Source organism: Artibeus jamaicensis, unplaced genomic scaffold (genome assembly GCF_021234435.1).
Source record: "Artibeus jamaicensis isolate MK-2021 breed Jamaican fruit bat unplaced genomic scaffold, CSHL_Jam_final contig_3214, whole genome shotgun sequence".
Lineage (NCBI taxonomy): Eukaryota > Metazoa > Chordata > Mammalia > Chiroptera > Phyllostomidae > Artibeus > Artibeus jamaicensis.
Genome location: NW_026521760.1, coordinates 4,601,407 through 4,628,328, shown reverse-complemented (window position 1 = coordinate 4,628,328; position 26,922 = coordinate 4,601,407). Strand labels below are relative to the sequence as shown.

The following is a 26,922-nucleotide window of genomic DNA, read 5'->3' as shown; positions in this document are numbered from 1 at the left end:
TTGAAATACAAAGTCCTTAAATTCTTTTGTAGACTTCAGAGTTTGAGTTACCTGCACATTACTAATAAAATCCATGTAGTTATTATACAGCTATCATATGTGGAGATGAGGAATATGACATTGGAATCAGAATGCCTGATTACTTATCCCAGTTCTACTAATTAGCCGTGTGAATAAGGGCAAATTATTTAACTTCTGAGACTTTGATTTTTGCACTTATAAAATGGGGATTACAGTATTATTTATATTATTTAAAGTTCAGGATTGAAATGCTACACATAAAGGGCTTAAAGTAGTTCATGATATAATGCGTACTCATTATTTGCTTATTATAATTGGCATATTTTATGTAACATAGGATACTACACAACTGAAACATTAATTACAGTGATAGATAGGAAACAGGAAAGTTTTGGCTTTTAGGAGAATTTCAGAAAAAATGCTTCATACACAATGAGGCAGTTTGTGTTTGTAGCCATGCTGGCTATTCTTTAAGTTTATCGGCTTTTATAGGCAGACTGGATAATAAAAGCATCCTAGTGAAAAAGGAGCAGTTATGGAAAGCAGCATGGTTTAGTTGAACAAGTACAGATTCAGGAGTTACAAAACCTGAGTCGACCCCATCTTTTTACTCACTGGTTCTCTGAATAATTTCATTACTGTGAGTGATTTTGAAGTTTCATGTTACCACTTAATTTACAAAGTGTAATAATGTTTTAGACAACAGACTAGAATCATCAGAGTTGAGAGGCTACCTAACAAGACCTGAATCTCAGCTTGATTCAGTCTCTGCAGGTATATGGACTGTAGTAAGTGAGTAGGAAAATTACATTGTCCACATTGTCTTACTCATTAGTGAGCGGTGAGATAGTTAATAGGTAAAAATATCTAGAGGAAGCATAGGAACCATGCTACCCACAGAAGAAGAATGGGATTCTTGAGAGCAAGAGATCATCTTCTATTATATTCTGATCTGTTTTAGTAATTTTTTATATATTTTGCCATATCTAAAGCAAAAGGAAGTACAGGAGTAAGTGAAATTTGATAGTATAGGTAAAAAAAAAAACACACCCAGAAATTAATTTAATCTTTTACAATGCATACTTAAATAATTGCAAACCATATCCCCCAGTTATTCTGAGTCATTATTTCACCCATACAAGTTTTATGTCCTGAGAAATGTGATCTAGTTCTTAAAACTGCCTTGGTGTTTATCAGAAGGAAGACTTCTACTTTACTTTCATTTTCTTCCTGACTGCTGTTTTGCTATCCTTTTCCTTTGCTCTGCTGTCATTGTTATGAACTCTGAGGTCCCTACACCCCTGCCCCACTGCAGCCTCCACTGTTGCCCAGTCTTTCATAACAAGGCAGTACAGAGAAGGGATATTATACTATTTTTTTTAAGTGTGGTAAACTTTATAGATATAGGAATTTTCTTGTAAAAAAAACAAGTTACCTATGAATATTAATACAGAGTGATAAGTGAAGAAACATTCTGTTTGGAAAATGTATATACATTGTAAATTTGCTTTTTATTGGCTAGAATTTTTAAATGTATTTTTGCTTTAGATTTTCTTTTTTTCTTTGTGGGAATTTATGAAATGAAATAGAATTAAGAAAGGACGGCCATTTGGCATTTAAACTTGGTATAATTAGCTTTCTACTAAAAAATATTATGATTCTTTTCACGTAGAAAGTTCTCTAACCATTGTCAGAAAGGAAAAATACATGCAGGAAATTGTCTCTGGCCATGCTGTAACTGTCAATTTAGAAAGTTATTTACTAAGAAATGTGGGTCAGGATGCACCTGTACACCAGTTTCAGCTCAGCATAAAGTTTATTATATCATTGAACTCAAGTTTTCTAAAGATAGTATTGGAAGACTTGAAAGCATCAGTTCCAACCTGTGTGAATATATGTTGTTATTTGCAACCAAGTTTTACTAATCCTATTTAGACAGTTTTTAATTTTTAAGTTAACTTGAATGATGATGTACTTCAGAAATAGATTTATGGGTAAAGACCAGAAATATATCGTCATGTTCTCCTGATTTTTGAATGATTGATATACATGCTTAATACTCAGAAGAAACTCTGTTTGCCTGTAGATTAAATTTTTAATAAAATACGTTTGTCCATGTAAATTTGAGAATTTGTTTGAATAACTATAATTACTATATATATTTCACTCTTGAAAGTTCTTATAGAGTGAAAAAACTTGTTGGTGATGTGTGATAATGTTAGTCATTTAGAATTAATGTATAGCTGGTAATTGAGATTCGTTGCCCTGATTCTTAGAATTCTTTTCATTTTATTTCATTACAACTTTTTATGGTATTAACAATGCTTGATTTAATTTATTTATATATATGTTTTAAATATGTGCATGTGTAAAGTTTATATTTACTTAGAGGAATGCTAATATTGTGCTTACATTCCCTTGGCTTATATAAAATATTTTAATTATTGTTTTAGGCTTCAAGAATCTTTAGAAATACAAAATCTGAACCTTTAAAGTAATTTAGGGTAGGCAGTTAGTAGGAAATAGGATCAATGGAGATGTTCTAAATGATAATCTCCTTTATAGAAATTCAATCTTTAAGATTTTGTAATGGCTTTGAGAAGTCCAACAGTCTAAATTACTTGTTAAGTTTAAGGAACACCAAGTCAAAGTTAAATTGAACATAGGATACATTTTTCACCGTCTGTTTCAAACTTGGATATATTACATTTGCTCTGTGGTACACAGTTTTATGTTGAATATTACTATGGTACACCAATTTTGGTAATGCTGCATTTGTGTATACACATACTAGAAAGATTTCTTGCCATCAGAATTAGTTTCTTTCACTAAATGAATTTGAACAATTTTTAAAGGTACAGTGCCAATTAAAATGTTTCCTGAGCTTGCTTTGCAGTTACCTCAGAGTATTAAAAAAAAGTTCATTCTTAAGTTTCAAAAACTTGTGCTAAGAAGTTTTGAGGAAGATAGAAAAATGTGAAATTTCAAAGGTAGCATGGCTAGAAATCATTGAAATAAAACTAATGTTTAAAATTTCCTGTGATGTTAATTGCAGGAAAATGTGACTCTTTTTCATCTGATGTTTTGTTAATTTCTATTTTCTCAGTTTAGATGCTTTCTGCTTCTCATGTTAATTTTTTTATTTCATCAAATATCTTTATGCTCCTGAATCTAAGATCATCTTCTAACATCATTTCTTAGGCTTTCAAAACTCAAACTGTTAAGCAGGAGCTTAAGTAATAGGTTACTCTCTCTCAAAGTAGAATTTACTAAATTAAAAATTTCACAGAATTTCCTAGGATTGTGGTTAATCTGGGTCTGTAGAGTATTCAGACTTTCAATCAGTATGGATAAAATTGTATGTGACTTGACTCTCAAAGACATTACTTTTATCTCTATAGGCATGAGATAATGTGGACAAACATTAATGTGTAGTTGCCTCATATTAATGTTGCCTAAGTGGTTGCTTATTTAAGATCTTGATCATTGGTGGGTCACATCTTTAAACACAGTTCTGTGTTTAAAAATAAGAGTATTTCCTCATTGTCAAAAGATAAAAAATAGATGGAGAAAACATTTTGTTCTACATTTTTTATGGAAATTTTTTAAACATACAGAAATACAATAGTTGCAGCTCCAGTTGTCCTTGGACCAGCAGCATTGGCATCACCTAGGAGCTTGTTTGAAATATACAACTTTGGGCCCCGCTTCAGACTAACCAAATCAGAATCTTTTTCAATGGATTCCCAAGTGATTTCTTTTCATATTAAATATATATGCATATATGTGAAGCTCTTTGCCTGGAGTCATTAAGCACCTTGCCACATTTTCTTTTATTGTTGTTATTGATGCTGTTTTTGTACATGCTTTTTATTTTCTGGGAACCCCATTAAAAAAAACAGTATCATAGGCCATGCCAGCAAGAGGCTGGGTATCCTTTCTCAAGAAACAGTAATAATGGCAACCAGTAATTACTGAGTTCTTATTTTGAGCCAGGCATAATACATACAGTGCATTACATGAATTTCTCACATTTCACCTTCACAAAACTCCTGTTATGTTGCAGTATTAATGATTCCCATTTGCCAGAGGGGAAACCTAATTTATAGCCATATTTTAAAATCTTTTTGGAAAAACCATTAACTAAATTCTAGATTTGACTTTGGAATTCATTGGTTTTTTTCATTGATTTGCTCTTTTCTGTTCCAGGATTTAATCAAGAGTACCATGTTGTATTTACTTGTCAACTCTCCCCAGTGTCCTCTTGGTCTGGGAGAGTTTCTAAGTCTTCTCTGACTTCCTTATCAGTCTTGAGAAGTACTGGCCAGGTATCCTGTACTATGTCCCCTAATTTGAATATTTGTCTATTGTTCTTATTAAGATAAGCTAGGGTTCTCAGTTTTTAGAAAGAGTATCAGAGAAAAAGTGCCCTTCTAGTCACATTGTATGGGGAGTATAACATCTACATGGCATTACTGATGATGTTAACTTTCATTACTTAGCCAAGGTAGTATTTGCTGGGTTTTTTCCACTATAAAGTTACTGTTTTTCCCTTTCCATACTGTATTCCCTTTTTGAAGCATGTCACTCTGTTTAGCCTACTCTCAAGTGGGTGGGGGTAGGAGTGAGAATTAAGTTATTATCATCTGTTATGAGGGGATGTCTACATATATTAAGTGGAACTCTTCTGTACAGAAGTCATTTCTTCCCCATTTATTTAGTCATTTATATAAGCATGGACTTATGTATATGTATTTTATACTTTGGGTTGTAATCCAATAATTGTTTATAGTGTTTACATTGTTCTAGGCTTGACCATTAGGAGCTCTTTTTCAAGTTGGCTTCTGATGTCTTTTTGCTACTGTCCTTTTGCCCTAGAAATAACCATTTCTCCAGAAAACACTGATTCCTTTTGTCGGAGAAAAGGGTATGAGAAACCAAAATTTGGGTGCTTGGTTATGTTTGTTGCTATTCAGGTGTCACTGCCTCTGGGCCCTTTGAGCAGATAAACCAGACAGCTAGGTAATAATAGGTATCTGTACTGAACCATGTGTATCTACAGATCTATAGTTGTTTCTGTATCTGTCCATCTATCTGTATAAGGTAAACATGAGTTTGTATAGATGTCTCCAATTCTAATCCTGTTCTACAGGATTCATCCTAACCTTTTTCTTGCTCTTTTTTTTTATAACTTCCATCTCCAACGGAAGGAAAGCTGTCTCTTACCATCCATGCATTTCAACCTCAGTATACAAGTAAAGCTGTTTCAGAATTTTTAGGCAATACTGTGAGAGTTTACCAACTAGAATATAATGTTTATGTACAGTGTACAGTTGCTGTTAGACTTACAGTTTCTAGTCAAAAAACTGTTTTTCCAAGTTACCCAGGTTAGCTTCATTCTTCCCTATTTCCTCTTTCATTATGTTATATCATAAATACGTAAGGAAGTTAGATTCATTTGTTAATCACTTGCATTCTTCCATCCTGGGATCCTCAGTCACATGGATGGATTTTTTTAACTTGTGTGTACTACATTTATTGTGTGCAGTATAGTTTTGTGGGTTTTGACAAATACATAGAATCATTTATCCTTCACCCCAGTACTGTGTAGAAAGATTCCTTTACCCTAAAAGTTCCCCTGTGTGTACCAGGTCTACTGAATCAGAGTTTTCATTTTAACAAGATTCCCATGAAATTTGTATGCATATTAAATTCTTGTGCATGTATATGAAGCTGTCACCTGGAATCATTCAGCATCTTGCCTTGTTTTAAAATTATAAATTGACTTGAAGAAAGATTATTATAATATAGAGGTGATAATGGAATAGCTGGTTTATATATACAATCAAGAAAGTATATTCACATTTATGGGGCCATATAGTATGCAGGTGAGGTGAAAGAAAATCAGATTGGGCTCATTACTGGAGTGATGTAATGAGCTATGTATGGGAAGCTATATATGAGTTCTTTAACTTTTGTAATCTTAAAAATGATGAGAAATGATACAGTTTGTAAAGAAAGGAAGAACAAGTGGTATGTATTTAGAAGATCGATGAAAAACAAGGTTTTTACAGAGGTCATAGTCCCCCAATAAAGAAGTACAAGTTCCTTAATAACGAGAATGTATTGGACATCCTACCTTTGCAGTTCTTTTCCCTGAGGTTTATTCAGTGTTATGCTGAAGTTGTATGGTTTACCCCCAGGTGGGGAAAGAAGGAAAAGAAAGCATACCTGAATAAATGCTACATGTACTGAGAGACGCCCACAGGAGTATATTAATTATGCTTGTGAATGGACTGCTCAGAAGCACTGGTTTTAGGGAAAGACTTTAGGGATCTATTGTTCCAGAATCAAGTTCTTCTACTGAATAACTGAGAACATTGCTATTTATATTTAAGAGTATATTATGCCACTATAATGTGAGGTGACTGCTTACTCAAAAAGTCAACTTTAAATAAATGTTAAACTGCATTCAGTAGTTTCTTTAGTGTGCCTAAATTAAGTGAGATTTAATTATTATTGAGATTAAAATATAGAAGACACAAAGATTGGCTAAACAGTACTGGCTTCTGAGATTCACTATCAACATTGTCTCTCAGAGTTGAGACATAAGGCACAAAAATAGTGGGGAGCTCTTTTCTTAATGCAAACCATTCACATTAGCTATTTTACATCTCTCCTGTTGCTGCTTTCATAAATACAATTCTGCGTCCTCACACAGTTATTTAATTTAGATAGTAATTCTCAACCTTTTTCATCTCATGGTGTACATAAACTAATTACTAAAAATCTGTGGCACATCAAAAAATACATGTTTTGTTGATCTGACCAAAAAAATAGGATATTTTTTTACTCATTCATCTCAGACAGCTATTGTGTTGGCTGTTGTCATTTTCTAATTTGACAACCTAAGGGAAAAGAGGTCAGATTCCCTGACTAATAGGTGTTGCAGGTTTTAAAAATTCTTGGGGCACACTGGTTGGAAATTGCTGATTTACATGATTGAGCAACTATACTGTGTGCTAGATTATCCTTGAAATACTAAAATTTGAGATTCTTGTTACTAATTTATAGTCAAGAAAGAGACCTAAGCCTTGAATATTTGTAACATCAGGTGGATATGGTACAGAGAGATACAGGATGTAGGAGACGGAGAAGTTTGGTCATAAGACAAATGGTTAATTTCTGCAGCAAGCCCAATATCAGGATGAAATTTTAAAAAATATTTTTAGAGATCATTTAAAAACCTGTCAATCTTAAATATTGTGTGTATTAAAAGTCCTGGCAATGTAGCTTTTATAAGGTGAGGTATTTTGACAGATTTAGGCAAAAAGTAATTTTTATACCCAGGAAAAATGATGTTAGAAGGCAATAAATACCATGCCAAAGAGTTTTTACATAAAGGAATGATGCCATTGCTGAGATGGAGTTACAGTGTAAATTCCCTCAAGAACACTATTCTTGTTATTGTCCTTGAGTTAGATTATAATATGATTATTGCCATGTGATGCAACTACTGCAGTATTCTTAGTTATGTGTCTGAATTTTGTATTACATTAATAAAAGTTTGATAAGAAAGGAAATTTTTATAAGAAAAGAATAATTACAACTAGTTGTACATGAGTACTAAAAATACATGTAATCTCTTTATTCCAGTTTTAGCATCTATTTTATACAGAAGGATTGGCCTACAGTGCAGTAGCTTATCCCAGTCATACTGTACTACATTGATTAACTTATTTTGCTCTGTGACTCACAGTAGTGGGAGGGTTTTTTTAATCACCCTAGGGTATGTTTATTGATTTTAAAGACAGGGAGAGAGGTGGGAGGGAGGATGTAGGGATGGGAGAGAGAGACAGAGAGAGAGAAGGAAAGGGAAACATGAATGTTAATGAGTGACATTGATTGGTTGCCTCCCATATGTGCCCAGACCTGGGATCAAACCCTCAACCTACGTATGTGCCCTGACCAGAGATTGAACCTATGAACCTATAAACCTTTTGGTGTACGGGTTGATGTTCCACCAATCAAGCCATTTGGCCAGGCATGGAGGGGGTTTTTTGTTTTGTTTTGTATTTAGGTTTTGCTTACTTAATATTAGAGAGAGGGAAAAGGAGGGAGAAAGAGGAAGAAAAACATCAATGTGAGAGAGAGACATTGATTGGTTGCCTCTCAAACCTGCTACCCTGGCATGTGCCCTGACCAGATATTAAACTGGTGACTGATGACACCTAACCAAGCTACACTAATCAGGGCATGGAGGTTGTTCTTAAATGCAGCACACTCCCAAGGGTATGTGCAGACTGTGATAATTTTGTTAGAAAGTAAAGCACATAGTACTGGGAATTTGGGGGGGGGGTTGTGAAAGTATTCATTAATTTTTAAAGCATATAAATATTTTTTAAGCAAATTAATCAGTCTCTTTAAAATTCAACTTTTAAATGTAGACATTTATTTTATTTGTGCCAAGTTAAGACTGTAGATAATTTTAGGCATGTGCAAAAAGTAGTAACAGTAAAATGAACCCTCCTGTAATAATCATCTACCTTTAACATAGCATATTTCAGCTCATGGCCAATCTAGTTTACTTTCTAAATTTTACCTACTACTAACCCCTCCTAACTCAATTATTTTAAAGATTATTTTGAAACATTATATAATTTATACCTGTGTTAGACTTCCATGTGGTAGGTAATACCAATGAAGAAAAAAAGTAACATTATCAAGTTTTACCTATGTGTCGTAATTATAAATTATACAGTTTGAGAATTATCATATTATTGATAGTATAACAAATTTAATGTATTTTGTAGAACTATTATTAGTGACTTTCAAGTATATATGCATATAGCCCATATTTCACATCTTATTTTGAATGCTTACTACAGAAACTTTAGAATTTATTGCCTTTACTTGGAAGTAACATGACTAAATCTTAAACAGTCATGCTAAATGTTACCTACCCTTCCTAGATTATATTTGTAGCAGCTTTATTTTCATTTATTTAATTAGAGACTTTTAAGATGATAGAATTACACTGTACTTTAGGAAAGTTTACTTTGTAATAGAATTTTTATCTTGGATTGGTAATTTATAATACTAAAAGAAACTTATATTTGTTTTTCAAAGCAGTGACACGAACTGGTTTTTAGAACCATACAGGTAGATAGATGCTTTCGGGATTTTTCTCAAATATTTAGTAGTCACTTTATGGTTTGCAGTTACAGATAAAATGGATAACAAATTTTAATATAATTTTATAGAATTTAAAGGTGGTCTGATCTAGGCATCATCTAGCTAACTGAACCCTTCTCATTTTCTAAATGATTTGTTCTAGGCTAATATATTTTAAACAGTGAGTTGTAATACATTAGAGGATCATGATCAGATATTTTTTAATTGAAACAAATAATGTAAACTAGAATGAAAAATACACTTCTTGCTCTGGCTGGTGTGGCTCAGTTGGATGGAGTATCATCCCATAAACAAAGGTTATGTATGAGTTTGATCGATTTCCTATCAGGGTGCATGTACCTAGGTTGCAGGTTGGATCCCTGGTCTGGGCATTGGTGATCCAAGGTCTAGGTGCGTGTGATCATTGTCCCAGCGCATAGGGGAGGCAACCAATGGATGTTACTCTTTCACACCTATGTTTCTCTCACTCCCATCCTCCTTGCTCCCATCCTCACTCCCATCACTCCCATCCTAAAATTTCCTTTTTAAATTTTTTTAAAAAGGAAAGAAAACACACTGTTCTTGTGGAGTATTATTTCATTCAGCTTTTATTGGGTTTACATATTCACACAACCATGTATACTGCATCATAATCTAAAAATGTACATTATATAAGTCATAGTCCAAAAATTTGAAAGCCATTGCCTTTGGCCATTAATTACTTTTTAAAATTGTAATTATTTACTCATTGCTTATTATTAATTTCCATATTGTTTTTCTAGTTTTGTTAAAGTAGATTATGTTCTATAAAAATAACTGAAATGAAGGCCCCGACTTAATGAATTCCAGGGTGCAGGAAAAGGAGAGAGGCCAGTATAAAAATAATTGTAATATTGTGAGGGAATTATTAGTAGAATCAAAAAAATATTATGAGCACATGGGATGGAACAGTGACCTGTGCCTGGAGCAATTGGAGAAGGTTGCACAAAGGGTATGATATTTTTTAGTAAAGAGTAGGAAGCTTTATCAGTTGCTTCTGAGAAGAATGTTTTCCAGAGGGAAAACTATGGGGTACACCACCAATACTGAGCTCTAAAATCACTCCTTCCATAAAGCTTTGCTCTTGTTTTATATCCAACCCCAGTTCATCAATCAATTTAAGTAATTGATCCATCTTTATATCGTTGATTCTCAGAAGTTTTACTTTTGCCACAACATTTTGTTCCTACTAGAAATTCTTGTACAGTACTTGTTTAGTTGAAGAGATGAGCAAGTGATTTCAAATAATATATGTACAAAACTTGTTCTTCCAAAAATTTTCATTACAGGGACATATAGTGTATTGGAGAATCACTTAAGGTGCTATTATATAGGGTGGGGCAAAAGTAGGTCTACAGTTGTGAGAATGCAAAACAGTTTATTCTTGTATTGTTAGTCTTTGATTACTGTATTATTTTCCATACAAACAACTGTAGATCTACTTTTTTCCCACCCTGTATATTAGAGATCTCAAAATCATTTGGGCTCAAATATAGTTAGTTTTCAATTTCAGGGAAGTGAGCTCTAATTAATACATAAGGTTATCCAGGTACTTTGTCTAGTGGGACAGCTTTATTATCTTTAACATATGGCTTCTATTTGCTCCAGTAGTTGTCATTTTTAGCCAGTAGGAAGAATATGGGAATGTGGAGGATTTCAGGCAAGCCACTTCATTTTGAAGGCTATCACATTGAAATTCCACATCATTTCTAGCCATCTCTCATTGGCCAAATTCCATTAACATGACCATACCTAGCTAAAAGAGATTCTGGGAAATCTATAGCTGGATGGATGGATGCCACTGAAAACCTAAGGGACAGTTATGTATTAATAAAAAGCAAATGATGGATACTGGATGAATGGGGAGAGGCAAGTAGACAACATATATATATATACATATATGTGTGTGTGTATATATATATAGTACAAGTGTAAAGGAATCTTATTTCAAAATAAATTAATCCTGTCATTCTAAAAATTAGGGGCTTTCATTTTTCTGAATTTTCTTTCAGTTCATATGTACTCATAATTTGTACACTTATAGTTTTGGTATTTATTTTCTTCATTTAACCTTCTGTGGACCTCAATTTGTTTGTTTATTGTATGAAAATGAAAGAATTAAGGAAAACCCAATGTCTGGCACAGAGTACCAGGTAGTAATTACCATGTCTTTATTTTTTTCACGAAAATTTGTTTCGAAACTTTAGTACATTTATAGGGTTATTGTTTTTAATCCTCACCCAAGAATATGCTTTTATTGATTTTAGAGAGGAAGGGGGAGAGAGAGAAACATTGATTAGTTGTCTCCCATATGCACCTTGACTGGGGATTGAACCTGCAACCTAGGTATATTCTCTGGCAGGAAATCAAACCTGCAGCCACACACTGTATGGGGTGATGCTTCAACCATGTCACCTGGCCAGGGCTCTGTAGGTTTTATTCGTAAACGTGTTATGTATTTATACTTAAGGCAGTCCAAAAAACACTTAAGTAAACTTTGATACAATGATTCTGATCTCGAACTCATGGAAAAAATGTTCAAAAAAATGTCTGATAGGTATCAATGTTGAAAGCCTGTATTTTAGACAGTATACTTTACATCTTATAATCTTCACAGTAATTCTTAATTATGTTTATTATTTCCATGTGGCATAAACCTGAGACTCATGGTTGTATGGGTATAAATATAATTACAGTGAGCAGAAAGGGCTAGAATGCTAGTCCGGGTTGAACTTCAGAACACCATCAGATGACCTCTGAATTTTCTCCACAAGTGTTTTATTAAAAAATATTCTCAGAGGAGGGAGTGTGTGGGGGGTGGACTGGAAGAAATTAGCCAAGGATCGTATATGCAAAGCCCATGGATACAGACAATAAAGTGGTAAATACAGGAGTGGCGGCGGTGCTTGGAAGAGGGAAAGGGAGAGGGGACATGGGGGATATCTGTAATAGTGTCAGCAATAAAAATTTTTAAAAATCTTTCAAAAACTCGGCCCTGCTGGTGTAGCTCAGTGGATTGAGCACCGGCCTGCGAACCAGACAATCTCGGTTGGATTCCCAGTCAGGGCACATGCCTGGGTTGCAGACCAGTTCCCTGCAGGCCAATTCCCAGCAGGGGACGCATGAAAGGCAACCATACAATGATGTTTCTCTCCCTCTCTCCTTCCCTTCCCGTCTAAAGATAAATAAGTAAAAAAATCTTTTTAAAAAAAATCTTTCAAAAACTCCCCCAAGAAATTTTTTTTTAATGGCATTGACACTTCAGTAGTTAAGGGGGAAGGGAGCAAGGCATTAAATGAGAATTTAATGTAGCATGCTTGTTCTTTAGAATAGTAAATACAATTCTTTGATTGTGTATGCATTAGTGAGTATATTTTTCAGGCACACAGCACTAGTTTTCTATTACATTTCTGTGGAAAATCAGTTTACCTTCTACTAATATATGCTATAGCATTCCTCCCTCTTCTTCCCAGTCTTAATCCATCCACTTGTTTAAAAAAATAAGAAACTATTCTGGAAATGGCATGAACTAGAAAGAAAATCTTTCTAGGGACAAAAGAAGTAAGTAAACGCATACATTATTTAAAAGAATTAAAATGAGAAATCATTGATCTAACAGGTAGACTAATTTACATATGTTTAAATATGCAGTCTTATTTTCTTTAGTGCTATTGTTTTGAGATGTTCTTTTCATTTCTCTTCAGTACTTCTATACCAACCCTAATATCATTTTCTTGACTACTTGTTATCTATTCCAAGGTTAATCAGGGCCAGTTGTTGTCTGTTGGTGATCTGCTGGTAAGGAAAGCACCTGCCCATTGGTACCATTTCCTTGGAAGGTCATTCATTATTTTATTCATTCTTCCTTTATGTTCTGTTGCAGACTAGTTTCCAATTCCTGTGATAAATAAGGCAAAGAATACTTGTAACGTAAAAGTATCTTTCTGTATTGAGAGTACATCATTCAGTATATCCAGTACAGGTCTTAGTGTGTCGGGCTTTTTGTTTGTTTTTTTTTTAGCTCAAAGGTGAATTGGGTACAGAAAACAGAGGTTGCTATTCTGCCATCTCTTGGGCTGAACTAATACAGACTCTTTTCTACATACAAATATATGAAAATGCCAAGTAAAATAGAGCAAAGGGGAAAAAAGTATAGGTGCATGCCTGAACTTGAGGGAAAGCTTTCTTTACACATACCAGGAACAAAAGATATCTCAAAGTCAGAGCAATAAGCTCTGAGCAAACATGATAGCACAGGGGATATTTGGAGGAATATAGGCCCCCATGACAGGAGTTGAGGTTGGGATAGGAATTCAATATTTGACTACAGAATTATGTGTCCTTAAGGCTGGAACCCTGGAAGGGTTGCCTTCTCTACAAAGGATCTAGAAAAACTCCCAGTATATGCCTAAAAAGACATTTTTTGTTGTCGTGAGGATAAAATGGAAGAGTATGAAAATATTTTGAAGCCTGTGAAGAGCTATTTTAAATTTTGTCTTAACTGGTGTATAGATGACCATAGAAAGGGCCATAAGGGCCAAGCAGATAACATAATTGAATGGAGCTGGCCAGGTATAAGACCTTGGGGGTAGGGGAGGTGGGGGGACAACAGGTGAATTGGAGATCATGCACATCATTTAAAGGAATCGGTGCTACTTACTAATAGACAGTTGTGACCATGTGGTAAGTGGACCCAGTGTTTTCAGCTTTCTGATTCTTTAAAAGAAGCTTCTTACTGTTGCTCCCCTTGCCCCAAGATTTAAAATTAGATGACTTCGAGGGGGAAAAACACAAAAGAAGAAAAGTACAGAGGCAGAGAAACCAGGAGGAAAGAACAAGAATGTTTATATGAAGGACTTAGACTTATGATGTTTATAAACAAAAAAACAGAGAGTAGGTAGTACTAATCATTTATTAATTCACAAATAATGTATACTTGTATTTTCTGAGTCTGTCCAGTAAAGTGCTAGATAAAACACTCTTGCATTCATACTAGCTTATGTCAAGTACATACTAAGTGCCAGACATCCTGCTAGGTGTCTTACATAGTCTGGGAGTGGAAGTCTAGGAAAAGCTCAATTCAAGAAGTAGAGGATGAATAGAATAGGAGTATGAGGGGAAGAGGTGGCGTGGTGATTAACAAGCTTTCCAGATAGGGAGAACTGGTTTCATACCAAGGCTATGAAGTTAGAACACATGGCAAATTCAAGAGCTAGAGGAAGTCATGCTAGAGTGTAGAATAAAGATATAAGAGTTGCTTTAAGATGAAATTAGAGAGGTAGGCAGAGATCACATTTTAGTCATTTTTATCCTAAGAACAAAAGTAAGCCATTAAAACCCTCAAGATCAGACATAGGGCTGCTGGCTTCACAGGTACAGAGAATGGAGCCCAGGCATATTCAATTTAAAAAGTGGAGAAGGATGGTGATTTTGATGTTGGTTAGAGTTTGAGAAGCATTTCTATAATCTAATCCATAGATAAAGAATTGTAACATTTTAGTTATATGGAATTTACAACAATAGCTGCATTATAAAGTACCTAAAAATTTAACTTAAAAAAACACAGTTTAAAAATGGATTACATGTCTTGCTGAACAGAAAGTTAATTTTTTTCTGGTCACTTAAATCATTAAGAACAATGGCTTATAATAACCATGGGAATATTGGGGGAAAAGTATTGGCCTCTCTAAGAACCTGTGCAGACCTAAATTTTGAACACTTTTTTCAGCTTTTTTTTTTTTTCTGTCAGTTGCAAACTTTGAAGGCAAATCAGAAGAGCAAAAAAGGGGGAGTACCTTCTAGCTTAGCCCCCATTGAACAGTCTCTGGGAAGTACAACTTATTCTGCTCATATCTTACTTGTCAGAACTTAAGCTAATAGCCACACTTAGTTGCAGGGAGTTTGTGCTTTAGACTTTTATACTGAGTGACCATAATATTGGAATTTATGTTATTAAAAAAAAAAAAAGATGGCATGCTGAGTTAGGCACCCAGCAGTTAGGCACCTCTTTTTCTGTACACACATGCATGCACACACTCACAGAGTATCCAGCCATGTAATATGAAAAATAGAAACATTTATTGAAGATACATGATACAAGAAACTGTACATAGGACAATGATGGCTCCAATCCCTTTCAAGTAGGCACCTTGGGATCTCACACAGTTCTCCCAGTATCTTTTCCACTGTTCAAAACACTGTAAAATCCAATGTTGTAATCACTGTCAGCTGCCTTGTTATATTTCCTTGAGTTTCATCAACAGTCTGAAACCTTTTCCCATTCAAAGATGATTTTAGTTTTGGGAAAAGCCAGAACTTGCGGGGCACCAAATCACCCACGTGACTCAGCTCCACGCCAGCCCCATGACTTCTGGCTTTTCCCAAAACTAAAATCACCTTTGAAAGGGAAAAGATTTCAGACCGTCAGTTAAATTCCGGAAAGTACAATAGGGCAGGTGATGGCGATTGGGAGAACTGGGAGAGGTCCCAAGATGCCTACTTTGAAGGGGACTGAGGTGTCATTGTCCTATGTACAATGTTTCTTGTATGTTGTATCTTCAGTATATGTTTCTACTTTTCATATTATGTGGCTGTATACCTTCTGGACAGAACTCCTGTATCTTTTATTTGTTTTTATATATATCCACATACCCATTAAACATCTATGGAGTTCTTTAGTGCTCAGTATACATAACAGAGGGCAACAAGTGAAATTCCAATGCTTTAGAAACATGGTAGAATATCAAAGGTGTAGAATACCAATAAAACAAAAGAAAACAAAATTACAGTGATTATTACATGGTGTTCTCACTATGTAGTATGTGTAGATAGCAGTATGGATAGGACGATTCAGGAGTGCTAAAGGATACCTGATTTAATGTTGGGTTGAGAATGGAGTCAGAGGATATTTATTGGAGAAGTACCCGTGAAGTGAGGCTCAGGTAGGAATTATATAGTGGGGTAGAGTGAAAGAAATAATTTCGCAAAAGCAGGAAGTGGAAAGAGAAACTTGCTCTCTGAGAATTACAAGTAGTTTGCCACTGCTAGAACTAAGGCTTTAAGTAGGAAACTGTCCGAGAATTCAGGAATCCTGAATACCTTCATAGATGTTTGAACTTTGTTACAGAAACACTTCAGATTTATAAAAGAAGTTATACCATGATCAGACTTTTATTCTAGAAAGAGCATTTGCATGATGGGCTGAAATATAATTACTTTATTAGGAAAAGACTTTTCACCTATTTTAGTGCAAAATTTTGTTTGAGTATAGATCTTTGCTCCCCCCCCCAACCTGTATATATTTTTCTTTCAATTTTTAGGAATTTAAAAAAATGAATTAATGTAAAACAAAGAAAGACATGATTCAAAAGCTCATGACTTATTTCAATCCATGTTCTTTCTGCTTCATTCTCTCCCTCCTTCTGTATGTAGTCATTTTTAACTTAATTGTTGGTTTATACTACCATTCTTGTGTTGTTGTTGTTGTTTTAAGTATAAGCAAATACGTACAGATGTTTTTACCTTATACAAAGGAAGCTGACTGTAAACACTGTTTTGTGTATGTGGGGGTGTTTCTAACTGTATCCTGGAGATCATTCTACGACTACATATTTGATATTCCTTGTTCTCATTCCTACTAAGAACTAAATGAAATAAATAAATACTTCATACTTCTAATATCTAAGGTAAAGACATTTTAATAATAAATCTATACCATTACAGTAGCCTCAGTTCAGGTTGTTTGCCTTTATCTCCAGCCAGAACTATGCTTACTAACAAGGAATTTTGACTAGTTGTCCATATTGAATCAAGGTATAATTAAGAAGATAAATGCATGATTGCCTCCCCATGTTCACTTAATTCATTTGTCTACTTTTCAAGTATTTGTTGAGTAGCCACCTATAGAAGTTACTGTGGTAGAGACTCGGGAAAAAATAAACAGGACCTACAAGGAGCTTAAAAGCAATTAAAGTGATACATCTCTGCCTAATTATTCTTTCTTAAAGAATTAGTTCAACTCTGCCTTCTTCTAAATGTTTCACTATTACTGTACCAAACTTGGTTGTATCTTCAGTGCTCCCCATACATGTGGATCCATTATCTTCAATATAGTACATAATGGTATTTATTGGTTGACATGACCATCTCTCCATACCAGGCTAGAAGTTCTTTTAACTGTAAGGACTGTCTTATCTCATCTTCCCAGTGCCTAACATGGTAGTTCTTAGTTAAGTTTATTGAATAAGTAGATGTCTCTTTATCTGTCAGGTTAAAGGAGAAATGAAATTGTATGTAAGGAAAAATACCTTCTCTAGTACTCTTGCTGAAATTTCTCTCAAGGGATCCAAGTAAAATATGGAAAATTTTTTGTTGTTTATTTAATTAAAGGGCACTATGCTGTTTTTGGGTGTCAACCATTATGACCAGTGGATAGAAATTGTAAAAATAATTTTTATATCATAGTCCTTGAGAAGCAAGTTTTTACTGTTTCTATGAAGAAAAATGTTCCACTATAGATTTTTTAAATATCTATGTATTTGTTTTCATTTAAGCATATTTGTTTGCATTCTAATTTATATCTCACTTTTGCAATCAAAAGTCTTGCAAACTTTTATGTCTGTTTTTCCATGTAGAAACTATTAATTCCTTGCTTTTAAACAGGAGAAATGACTTTTAGAAAGGAATTGCTTTCAACATTGAAGTCGGTTTTCATAGAGTAATACCTCCATCTGGTGGTTTTTCTGAAAACTACAGCAGAAGACATGCAGAATGAGTATTTCTGTAGCTAAACTGCATTACCTGTTGTTTCTCATAAAGCCAGATGAAATCACATAAAAAGCTGCCTACCATGTGTATCAGAAATTTTAGTCCCTGGTTTTCAACAATTCGGAGTCAACACCATGTGAGCAAGTAGCCTTGGGGATAATAATTTACACAATCAACTGTTTAGTTCAGACCATATCCATGCTTCCTCTGACTGAAAATTAGTAATTGGAAAAATGATAGTTTTTCAATTAACTGTTAATTGCTTTCACATGTGTGTATAGCAGTTAAGCAAGATTGTGAGAATTTGCTATTATTTCAGATGTATTACTGTGGAATCGTGACAGTGTCAGTGGTTTTCTCAGAGAAGCAATTACTGATTTTATTTTTTAGTATATTGTATTTTAGTATATTGTATTTATTTTAGTATATTGTACCCTAATTATAATAAATCACACTTCCCTGGAATGATAAACTATAGATACAAACTTGAAAACACATAGAAATTACAAGTTTCTTTTCTACCTGTTACTATGAGAATTTTCAATACATTTTTTATAAGATTTTATTTATTTATCTTTAGAGAGGAAGGGAGGGAGAGAGTGAGAGAAATATCAATGTATGGTTGCCTCTCGTGGGTACCCTACTGGGAACTGGCCTGCAACCCAGGCATGTGCCCTGACTGGGAGTCGAACCATGATCGTGTGGTTCGCAGGCCCGCACTCAATCCACTGAGCTATACCAGCCAGGGCTTCAGTACATTTTTTAACATTTTTTTTCACACGTCTGTATTTACTATAGCTAACTAGCCTTTTATGGCTATCGTTTGGCTTAAACTTTCCAAATTTTTAGCCCAGGATTCTGTACTTAATAGAACATGCTCATTATCTTGTAAGACAATTATGATCTGATTGCTTATATTTTGGTCCAAACTACAAAATCTATTAACCCTGTCAGTTACTACTATAGAGTACCATTCCTTTTTCTGTTTGCTTGGCTATAGAAACTTGAAATATGAGGTAGTTTAATGATTTGGGGCTGTCAGCTGACTGTTTAAGAAAGATTAAATTCCTAATGAATTTTGTTTGAAATATGTTTTCTTTTAAATTGCAGCCAGTCGGATGATGATTCTGGGTCAGCTTCAGGCTCTGGATCTGGTTCAAGTTCTGGAAGCACTAGTGATGGGAGCAGTAGCCAGTCAGGTAGCAGCGACTCTGACTCTGGATCTGAATCGGGCAGTCAGTCAGAGTCTGAGTCAGATACATCCCGAGAAAACAAAGTTCAAGCAAAACCACCAAAAGTTGATGGAGCTGAGGTAATAAATAAAGTATCCAGTGAAAGGTAGATTTATAACATTGACTTACAGCGCTCTTAATAGAGCTTTTAGAAAACATTAATTTTAAATATTAAAATTTACTCAGTGATTCTAAATTGTGGTTAAATATCTGTAGAATAATTGGCTCAAAAAAGAATCTGTAACTATGAAATAGCAAATACAAAATCAACATACACAAAATCTTTTCAACCTCTTTCTGAGGTGGAAATTGAGTTTCATAAATATTCGCTGTCAAGACTTTGTGAGATATTTTTGTTAATCCTACAGTGTCTGATCTCTACTTTCAAGATCTTCAAGGAGACATTTTATTGCTAGTAGCAGGAGACTCTGCTTCCTTGAAGACACTTGGTAGAATAGGCTAAGGGACGTAGAATAGGCTAAGGGACATTTGGTTTGTCAAAGCTACTACAAGATTTAATAAAACTTTTCTACACCTCATAATAGCATAAAGTAGTGTTACTTAAAGTACTAATCTTAATATGCTTGGATCAGAGTACCAGTCATAGGAAGCTTGCATCAGAACATAAAGCAATGCATAACTTTCTTCATTGAGAAAATATTGCTACCAAAAAAAAGGGTGCTTAGTAATATAGTTGATTTGCATTCTGATTAAGTTCTTCATGGTCACTTCACACCAGTTAAAAAGAATAGGAAACCACTTTGAGTAACACTGGTGTCTCATTAGTTATCACTTTGTTTTTGAAAGTTATAACTTAGGTTAATATTGTCTATGAAGCTTGCATAAATTTTTAATATATAAAGCTCAACATTTAAATTATATTACACTATTACATGTAATGTAAATAAGGGAGATGGTCTTAATTTATTAATTGGAGGCAGTAAAAACTATGCTGCTTTTCAATAAAAAACCTCTTCAGTTTTTATAAAACTTGAACCTTTACTCATTCATATTTCTATTTTAGTTTTGGAAATCTAGCCCTAGTATTTTGGCTGTTCAGAGATCGGCAATGCTCAAGAAGCAGCAGCAACAGCAGCAGCAGCAACAGCAACAGCAGCATCAAGCTTCATCTAATAGTGGATCAGAAGAGGTGAGTTTTCATTATGAAAGCTACTATTTTAAAAGTAGGTATGATGCCCCGTCATTGTAATAAGTAGATACTTATGAAATTATTAGAAACACGTGTTTTGAAAGTATAGGAGATAAATTTGATTATGTATATCTGAATCTTGAAACACAAATATATTTCATCTAATATTTGTACTTTTAGGGATTAATCTAAGGCATTGGAAATTTATGTGCATTTGCTCATCAAAGCAAAACTGGAAATAACCTAATATATGAATGAAGAAATAATATACTCTTTAAGTCTTATTTGTACAGAACATTAACAGAATTCTCAACATGTTTTTAAAAGAATAGGCAGCAGCTGTAAACAGTACAGTTCCTGTGCAGATAGATGTGAGCATATGTGCATGTATGTTTTAAGAACTGTTTTAAAACCTGCCTAATGGGAGAGAAAAATAGTAAAATTTTGAGTGTATGATTTCTTTTTGAGGCCATACAAGGCAGTAGTAATGGTCTTCAGAGTTTATAATAGATTTTTTTCCAGTTACAGTTGATTTTCAATATTATAAGTAGTATCAGGTGTACAGCATAATGGTTGGACATTTATATAACTTACAAAGTGGTCCCGCCTGATAAGTTTAGTGCCCACCTGGTACCATACATAGTTATTATAATATTATTGACTGTGTTCCCTTTGCTGTATTTTTCAAACTCATGACTGTTTTGTAATTGCTAGTTGGTACTTCTTAATTCCTTCACCTTTTTCTCCCAGCCCTCTAACCTTGCTCCCATCTGACAGCTGTCAATTTGTTCTTTGTATCTATGAGTTTATTTCTGTTTTTTATTATTCATTTATTTTGGTATTTTTTTAGGTTCCACATAAGTGGAATTATATGGTATTTGTCTTTCTCTGTCTGATTTATTTAGCACAATACCCTCTAGGTCCATCCATGTTGTTGCAAATGGTAAAATTTCATTCTTTTTTATGTTTAATATTCTGTTTTTCATATGTCCCTCATCTTCTTTATCCTGCTGTTTATTGATGGATACTTAGGTTGTTTCCATACCTTGGCTATTATAAATGAAGGGTCTTTTTTTATCTCTTTTTATAGCCTTTATTTTTAAAGTTTATTTTGTTTGATATAAGTACTACTACCCCAGCTTTTTTTTTCTATTTGCATGGAATATCATTTTCCATCTGTTTACATTCAGTCTGTGTGAGCGTCTTTCGACCTGAAGTGGGTCTCTTGTAGGCAGCATATGTAAGTGTCTTATTTTTGTGTCCATATAGCTGTCCTATGTCTTTTGATTGGAGTATTCAGTCCAGTTCCATTTAAAGCAGTTACTGGTAGATATATAGTGATTTCCATTTTATTTAAATTTTTTATCTTTTTTTTTTTTTTCTTAAAGAAGTTCCTTTAACATTTCTTGTAATACAGGTTTAGTGGTGATAAACTACTTCAGTTTTCTCTCTTTTAGATTTAAAGATTCTGTTGAGAAATCAGCCTATAGTTTTATGGGAGCTCCTTTGTATGTAACAGATAATAGGTTTTAAAGTTTTGTACAAAATGCTGACATTGTGATACATACCTAATTTCACTGGCTATGTTATAAATTCAAATTAAAATGTTACTAATCATTCTATGTGCTAACAGTATAAATAACAACATAGAGAAAAAGAGGTTTTACAGTTACTGTTATTAGCAAGGTGAACTTTAAATAGTATGACCAGCAAAAATGTGTTTAATGGTTAAATTGCATCATTAGTAACATGAACTTAATTTTTTCTACAGGATTCTTCTAGCAGTGAAGATTCTGATGACACAAGTGAGGTCAAAAGGAAAAAGCATAAAGAGTATGTCATTTTGTTCAACTGATTAATTACTGTCATATTAGGAAAATCCTAATGATTCTGTATTTCTTTCTCTATTAGAAATTGTTGCCCAAAGTGTATTTATATAATTTTTTGGTTCATGACATTGTATCAGATTAATTTAAACCATTAATTCATATCTTTCTGTGATGACCTAAGGTTTTTGTGTCAGTTGTTTATCTACGATAACCTCTCTTTCTTATGTATTTTTAAATTTCAAAGATATGCTTATTCATAATGTCAGAAAAATCTTAACTTGGGTATAAAGGTGTAAGCTAATGATGGATTTTGGGTGATTTTGTTAATTTATGGTAATGGTTATCCTTACTATTTATCTGCACATGAAATTTATTTACTCTTTAGAACTCATTTAGGAACTCAACAATAATATCCTAAAGAACTTGACCTAGAAAATGTTAAGAGTACCTTAGATTCTCAGTTGAGATACCTAGATTGTCTGAGTTTTTTTCTCTCTCATTTTTTCCAAAACGTTTTTCTATTGTCTCTTATTTTTCAGTTTTCTTTGATATTTCATGCTTTCACTTTGGCGCTCTGGCTTTGAATTTGTTATTCTACTTTATGCACTTGATCTTATGCATCTTTAATATGAAGAAGACTTGTATCTTTTATTTAGTTTCTTAAAACTTAGTCATTAATATATCAACATTTTCTGTAAGTCTGGTACTGTTAATAGATATAAATATTATGTTTGTCTTGGATCATATATGCTGTACATATCTATTGGATCATCTGTTCCATCCTTCAGGAATCCTACTGTATCATCTTTTCTATCCCTTTATTGCTATGCTATAATCTAATTTTCTCAGATCTGTCTTCTAGTTTACTAAGTGCATTTTCAACTACTGTGTCTCACCAGTTAATGCATCTGTTCCCCTGAGTTAGTAATTTCTAAACTCAGCATGGGTGCAGGCAAAGAATATTTTAAGAAGCAAGTAATTGGGGATGATAGACTTTATTGGATAGAAAAATCATAATTGATATATAAAAATATGAAATGGAGAATTTTTCATATATTCTGTCTCTTGTTAATCTTCATGTGTAAACTCTAAAAAGATTTCAAGATAAAAAACAACTTGTTTCTCTGTTGTGTTTTTGATATAAGCCAGGTTTTACCATGTATATTTGTTTATGTAATTATTAACATAATCATTGATGCAAGAGATGCAGAGCAGTGGAGTAGAATCAGTGACCCTGAGACAAAATATAGTGTATATGTATAAGAATTTAGTATGTATCTTTCATTCGTAGTCTATATTATGGCAGAATGTTATGTGCATCCAATATTTTGTCTGTACATGTTGATTGGAATTAAATAGACTAAAAATAGTAATAAAGGTAATTGAATGTTTAGATGGATTGATTTTTTAGAGATTTTTTAAATCCCTATTTTAATTTCTTCATGAACACGTACTATTTTTAAAAATCAGTTTTGAAGTATATATTTTTTAAATTAACTATCTCCAGAAAATCGAAAGAGATTTGAATCTTTTTTATGTTTTGTGAGGGCAGGTATAATTATTATAGTATGTTCTTTAAATGATTATACTATATTTTCTCCATAATGATAGTCAAAATAACATTTACATATTTGCCATTTATTTCGGTATAAACTAAATGATTAACAAAACTCTGGAGTTATAGGGAGAAATCTGTGTCAAATATTTTCTAGCATTTTTCTTTTTTTTTTTTTTTCACAGACATCTAAATGTTTTTAGCATGCATGAAAGCAACAATATTTTTATTGTTAAGTAGAAGGCAATTTTTTATTTTCTTGTATTTTATTAAAGATAAAGTTTACTATATAATATAAGTATAAATAATCATAAATTATATATTTTATGTACAGTGAAGATTGGCAAATGTCTGGGTCAGGATCTCCATCTCAGAGTGGTTCAGATTCTGAATCTGAAGAAGAAAGAGATAAAAGCAGTTGTGATGAAACAGAATCTGATTATGAGCCAAAAAACAAAGTTAAAAGCAGAAAACCTCAAAATAGGTAAGTATAGTTTGTTCTAGGTTTATGTTGAAAACTGTTGGCTATAGGAGGTATTCATTCTTTTTGTATATATTTTCTCATTTATGGTTTTATACCAATGTTTATGTAAAAAAAACACCTCTCTCCTTGTCTACTCTAGATCTAAGTCAAAAAATGGAAAAAAGATTCTTGGACAAAAAAAGAGACAGATTGATTCATCTGAGGAGGATTATGATGAAGACTATGATAATGATAAAAGAAGTTCTCGTCGTCAAGCAACTGTCAATGTGAGCTATAAGGAAGATGAAGAAATGAAAACAGATTCTGATGACCTACTTGAAGTCTGTGGAGAGGATGTTCCTCAACCTGAGGAAGAGGAATTTGAAACAATTGAACGGTTTATGGATTGTCGGATTGGGAGAAAAGGAGGTATTTTTAAAAATTTATTGTATACTCTGGTTTCTCTTCAGATCATATAAATCTTTTGCCTTTAAAAAACCATTTATTATTTGGTGATTTCAATAATAATACACTAGATTAGCTGTGGCTGGTGTTGCACAGTGGGTTGACCACTAACCTGTGAACCTAAAGGTCACTGGTTCAATTCCCAGTCAAGGCGCATGCCTGGGTTGTGGGCCAGGTTCCTGGTTGGTGGTGTGCGAGAGGCAACTGACTGATGCTTCTCTTCCCTTCTTTCTCCCTCCCTTCCCCTTTCTCTAAAAAATAATCAAAATCTTTAATAACAACACTAATAATAATAGATTAAATAAAGTACTTCTTGAAGATTTTTCAATTTTGAAAGCCAAGAGGATAGATTTTCTTCTGTTTTACTTATTTGCTGCAGAATATACTTCACTAGCTTGAGTAGTTTTTTTTAACAAATATCCATTTGACCTTGGTTCATATATTACAGATAATTAGAAAGTTTTTAATCTGTGTGCTTAGTTTTTCTGTTACCATGCCTAAATAATTATCTAGGTTCATTCTTTCAATTTCACAAATGTTTTGGTGTTTTAAAAAATGTGTTTTTGTTTTATTACAAATATGTTGGTTATTTTTAGTTGCCTTGGCATGCATTTTTTCTTTCTGTATTATTGAGATATAGTTGACGTATAACATTGTATAAGTTTAAAGGGACATACATGTATTGCAAAATGATTGCCACAAGAAGTTTAGGTAGTATCAATTATCTTATAGATATAATTAAAAAAAGAAAAAATTCTCTTGTCATGAGGGCTTTTAGAATCTACTCTTTAGTAACTTTCAAATATACCATTCAGCATTGTTAACTGTAGTCATCATGTTGTACATTATATTCCTAGTACTTATTTATTGATTTTGAACCTTTTCACCACATTCATCATATTCCTCCTGCCTCTGACAATTATAAATCTAATTTCTTTTTCCATGAGTTTAAGATTTCATATATGAGATCATACAGTATTTGTCTCTTTTGTCTGACCTATTTCACTCAGCATAAGGCCCTCAAATTCCATCCAATTGTAACAGTGGCAGGGTTTCTTTCTTTTTTTTAATGGCTGAATAATATTTGTGTATGTGTGTGTGCGTGTGTGTATGTATCAGACTTCTTTATCTGTTCATCTGTTAATGGACACTTAAGTTGTTTCCGTGTCTTGGCTATTGAGAATAAGGCTGCAGTGAACATGGGGGTACAGGTATTTTTTTGACATAGTAATTTGAGACATGCAGATTTTAAAAATGATTTTAAATTATATTAGTTTCTAATTATCAGTCTCTCAGTCATCAGTTATTATAAATTGCTATATGCTCTTAAGTATGCTACTGTATTTTGAACATGATTCTAATTTTAACAGGATTAAACTAGATATTTTTTCTGTTCTAAAATTTTGAATTTTTATTATATATGTGTATTATAACTTCACATAAATTTCTGTGCCCTGATACTTTTCTTATTTAAGAGAGCATATATTTTTCTATTCACATTCTTCAATTTGTTAGTTGAATGGTAGTATTCCTATAACAATTACAGGGAGTGTATCATGCTTTCTTTTTCAGCTACTGGTGCTACTACAACAATCTATGCAGTTGAAGCAGATGGTGACCCAAATGCAGGATTTGAAAAAAACAAAGAACCAGGAGAAATCCAGTATTTAATTAAATGGAAAGGATGGTCCCATATTCACAATACTTGGGAGACAGAAGAAACCCTGAAGCAGCAGAATGTTAGAGGAATGAAAAAATTGGATAATTATAAGAAAAAAGATCAGGAAACAAAAAGATGGTAAATATGTTTTATATTATACTTAATATTTTTATAGCTCAAACATCATTACCAAGGTTTTTATTAATAAGGAATACATTGTCAAGAATCAAATGGTAACCTAAAATAACTTATTTATGGATTTATTTGTATTACATTTCAAGCTAAAAGTTCTAGGAATACCCCTACCTAAATCCTTGATAACAGTCACATAGACTGTCTCATATATTGTAAATTTTTTAAAGTATGTTTTATTGGTTACACTATTACAGTTGTCCCATTTTTTTCTCTTTATCCCCCTCCTGCTTGTACCCTACCTCCCACCAGCATTCCTGCCCCACTTAGTTCATGTGCGTGAGACATATGAGTCTCATCCAACTCATGGGTTGTGCATATGAGTTGTCTTCTCTCTTTCCTGTACTCCTCTTCACCTCCCCCTTTATTTTGTACC

At 33.4% G+C, this 26,922-nt stretch overlaps 1 protein-coding gene across 2 annotated transcripts in view; it reads left to right on the top strand.

The window, feature by feature from the left end:
- CHD1 (chromodomain helicase DNA binding protein 1) overlaps nucleotides 1-26,922 on the top strand; it is a 79,001-nt gene that overhangs the window by 3,456 nt on the left and 48,623 nt on the right. For both annotated transcript variants that reach the window (XM_037153818.2, XM_037153819.2), the window contains exons 3-8: nucleotides 19,111-19,312; nucleotides 20,257-20,382; nucleotides 22,154-22,215; nucleotides 24,101-24,250; nucleotides 24,390-24,658; nucleotides 26,267-26,492. In XM_037153818.2, the coding sequence (XP_037009713.2) occupies nucleotides 19,111-19,312; nucleotides 20,257-20,382; nucleotides 22,154-22,215; nucleotides 24,101-24,250; nucleotides 24,390-24,658; nucleotides 26,267-26,492 (1,035 nt within the window). The remainder of the gene's footprint in view (nucleotides 1-19,110; nucleotides 19,313-20,256; nucleotides 20,383-22,153; nucleotides 22,216-24,100; nucleotides 24,251-24,389; nucleotides 24,659-26,266; nucleotides 26,493-26,922) is intronic.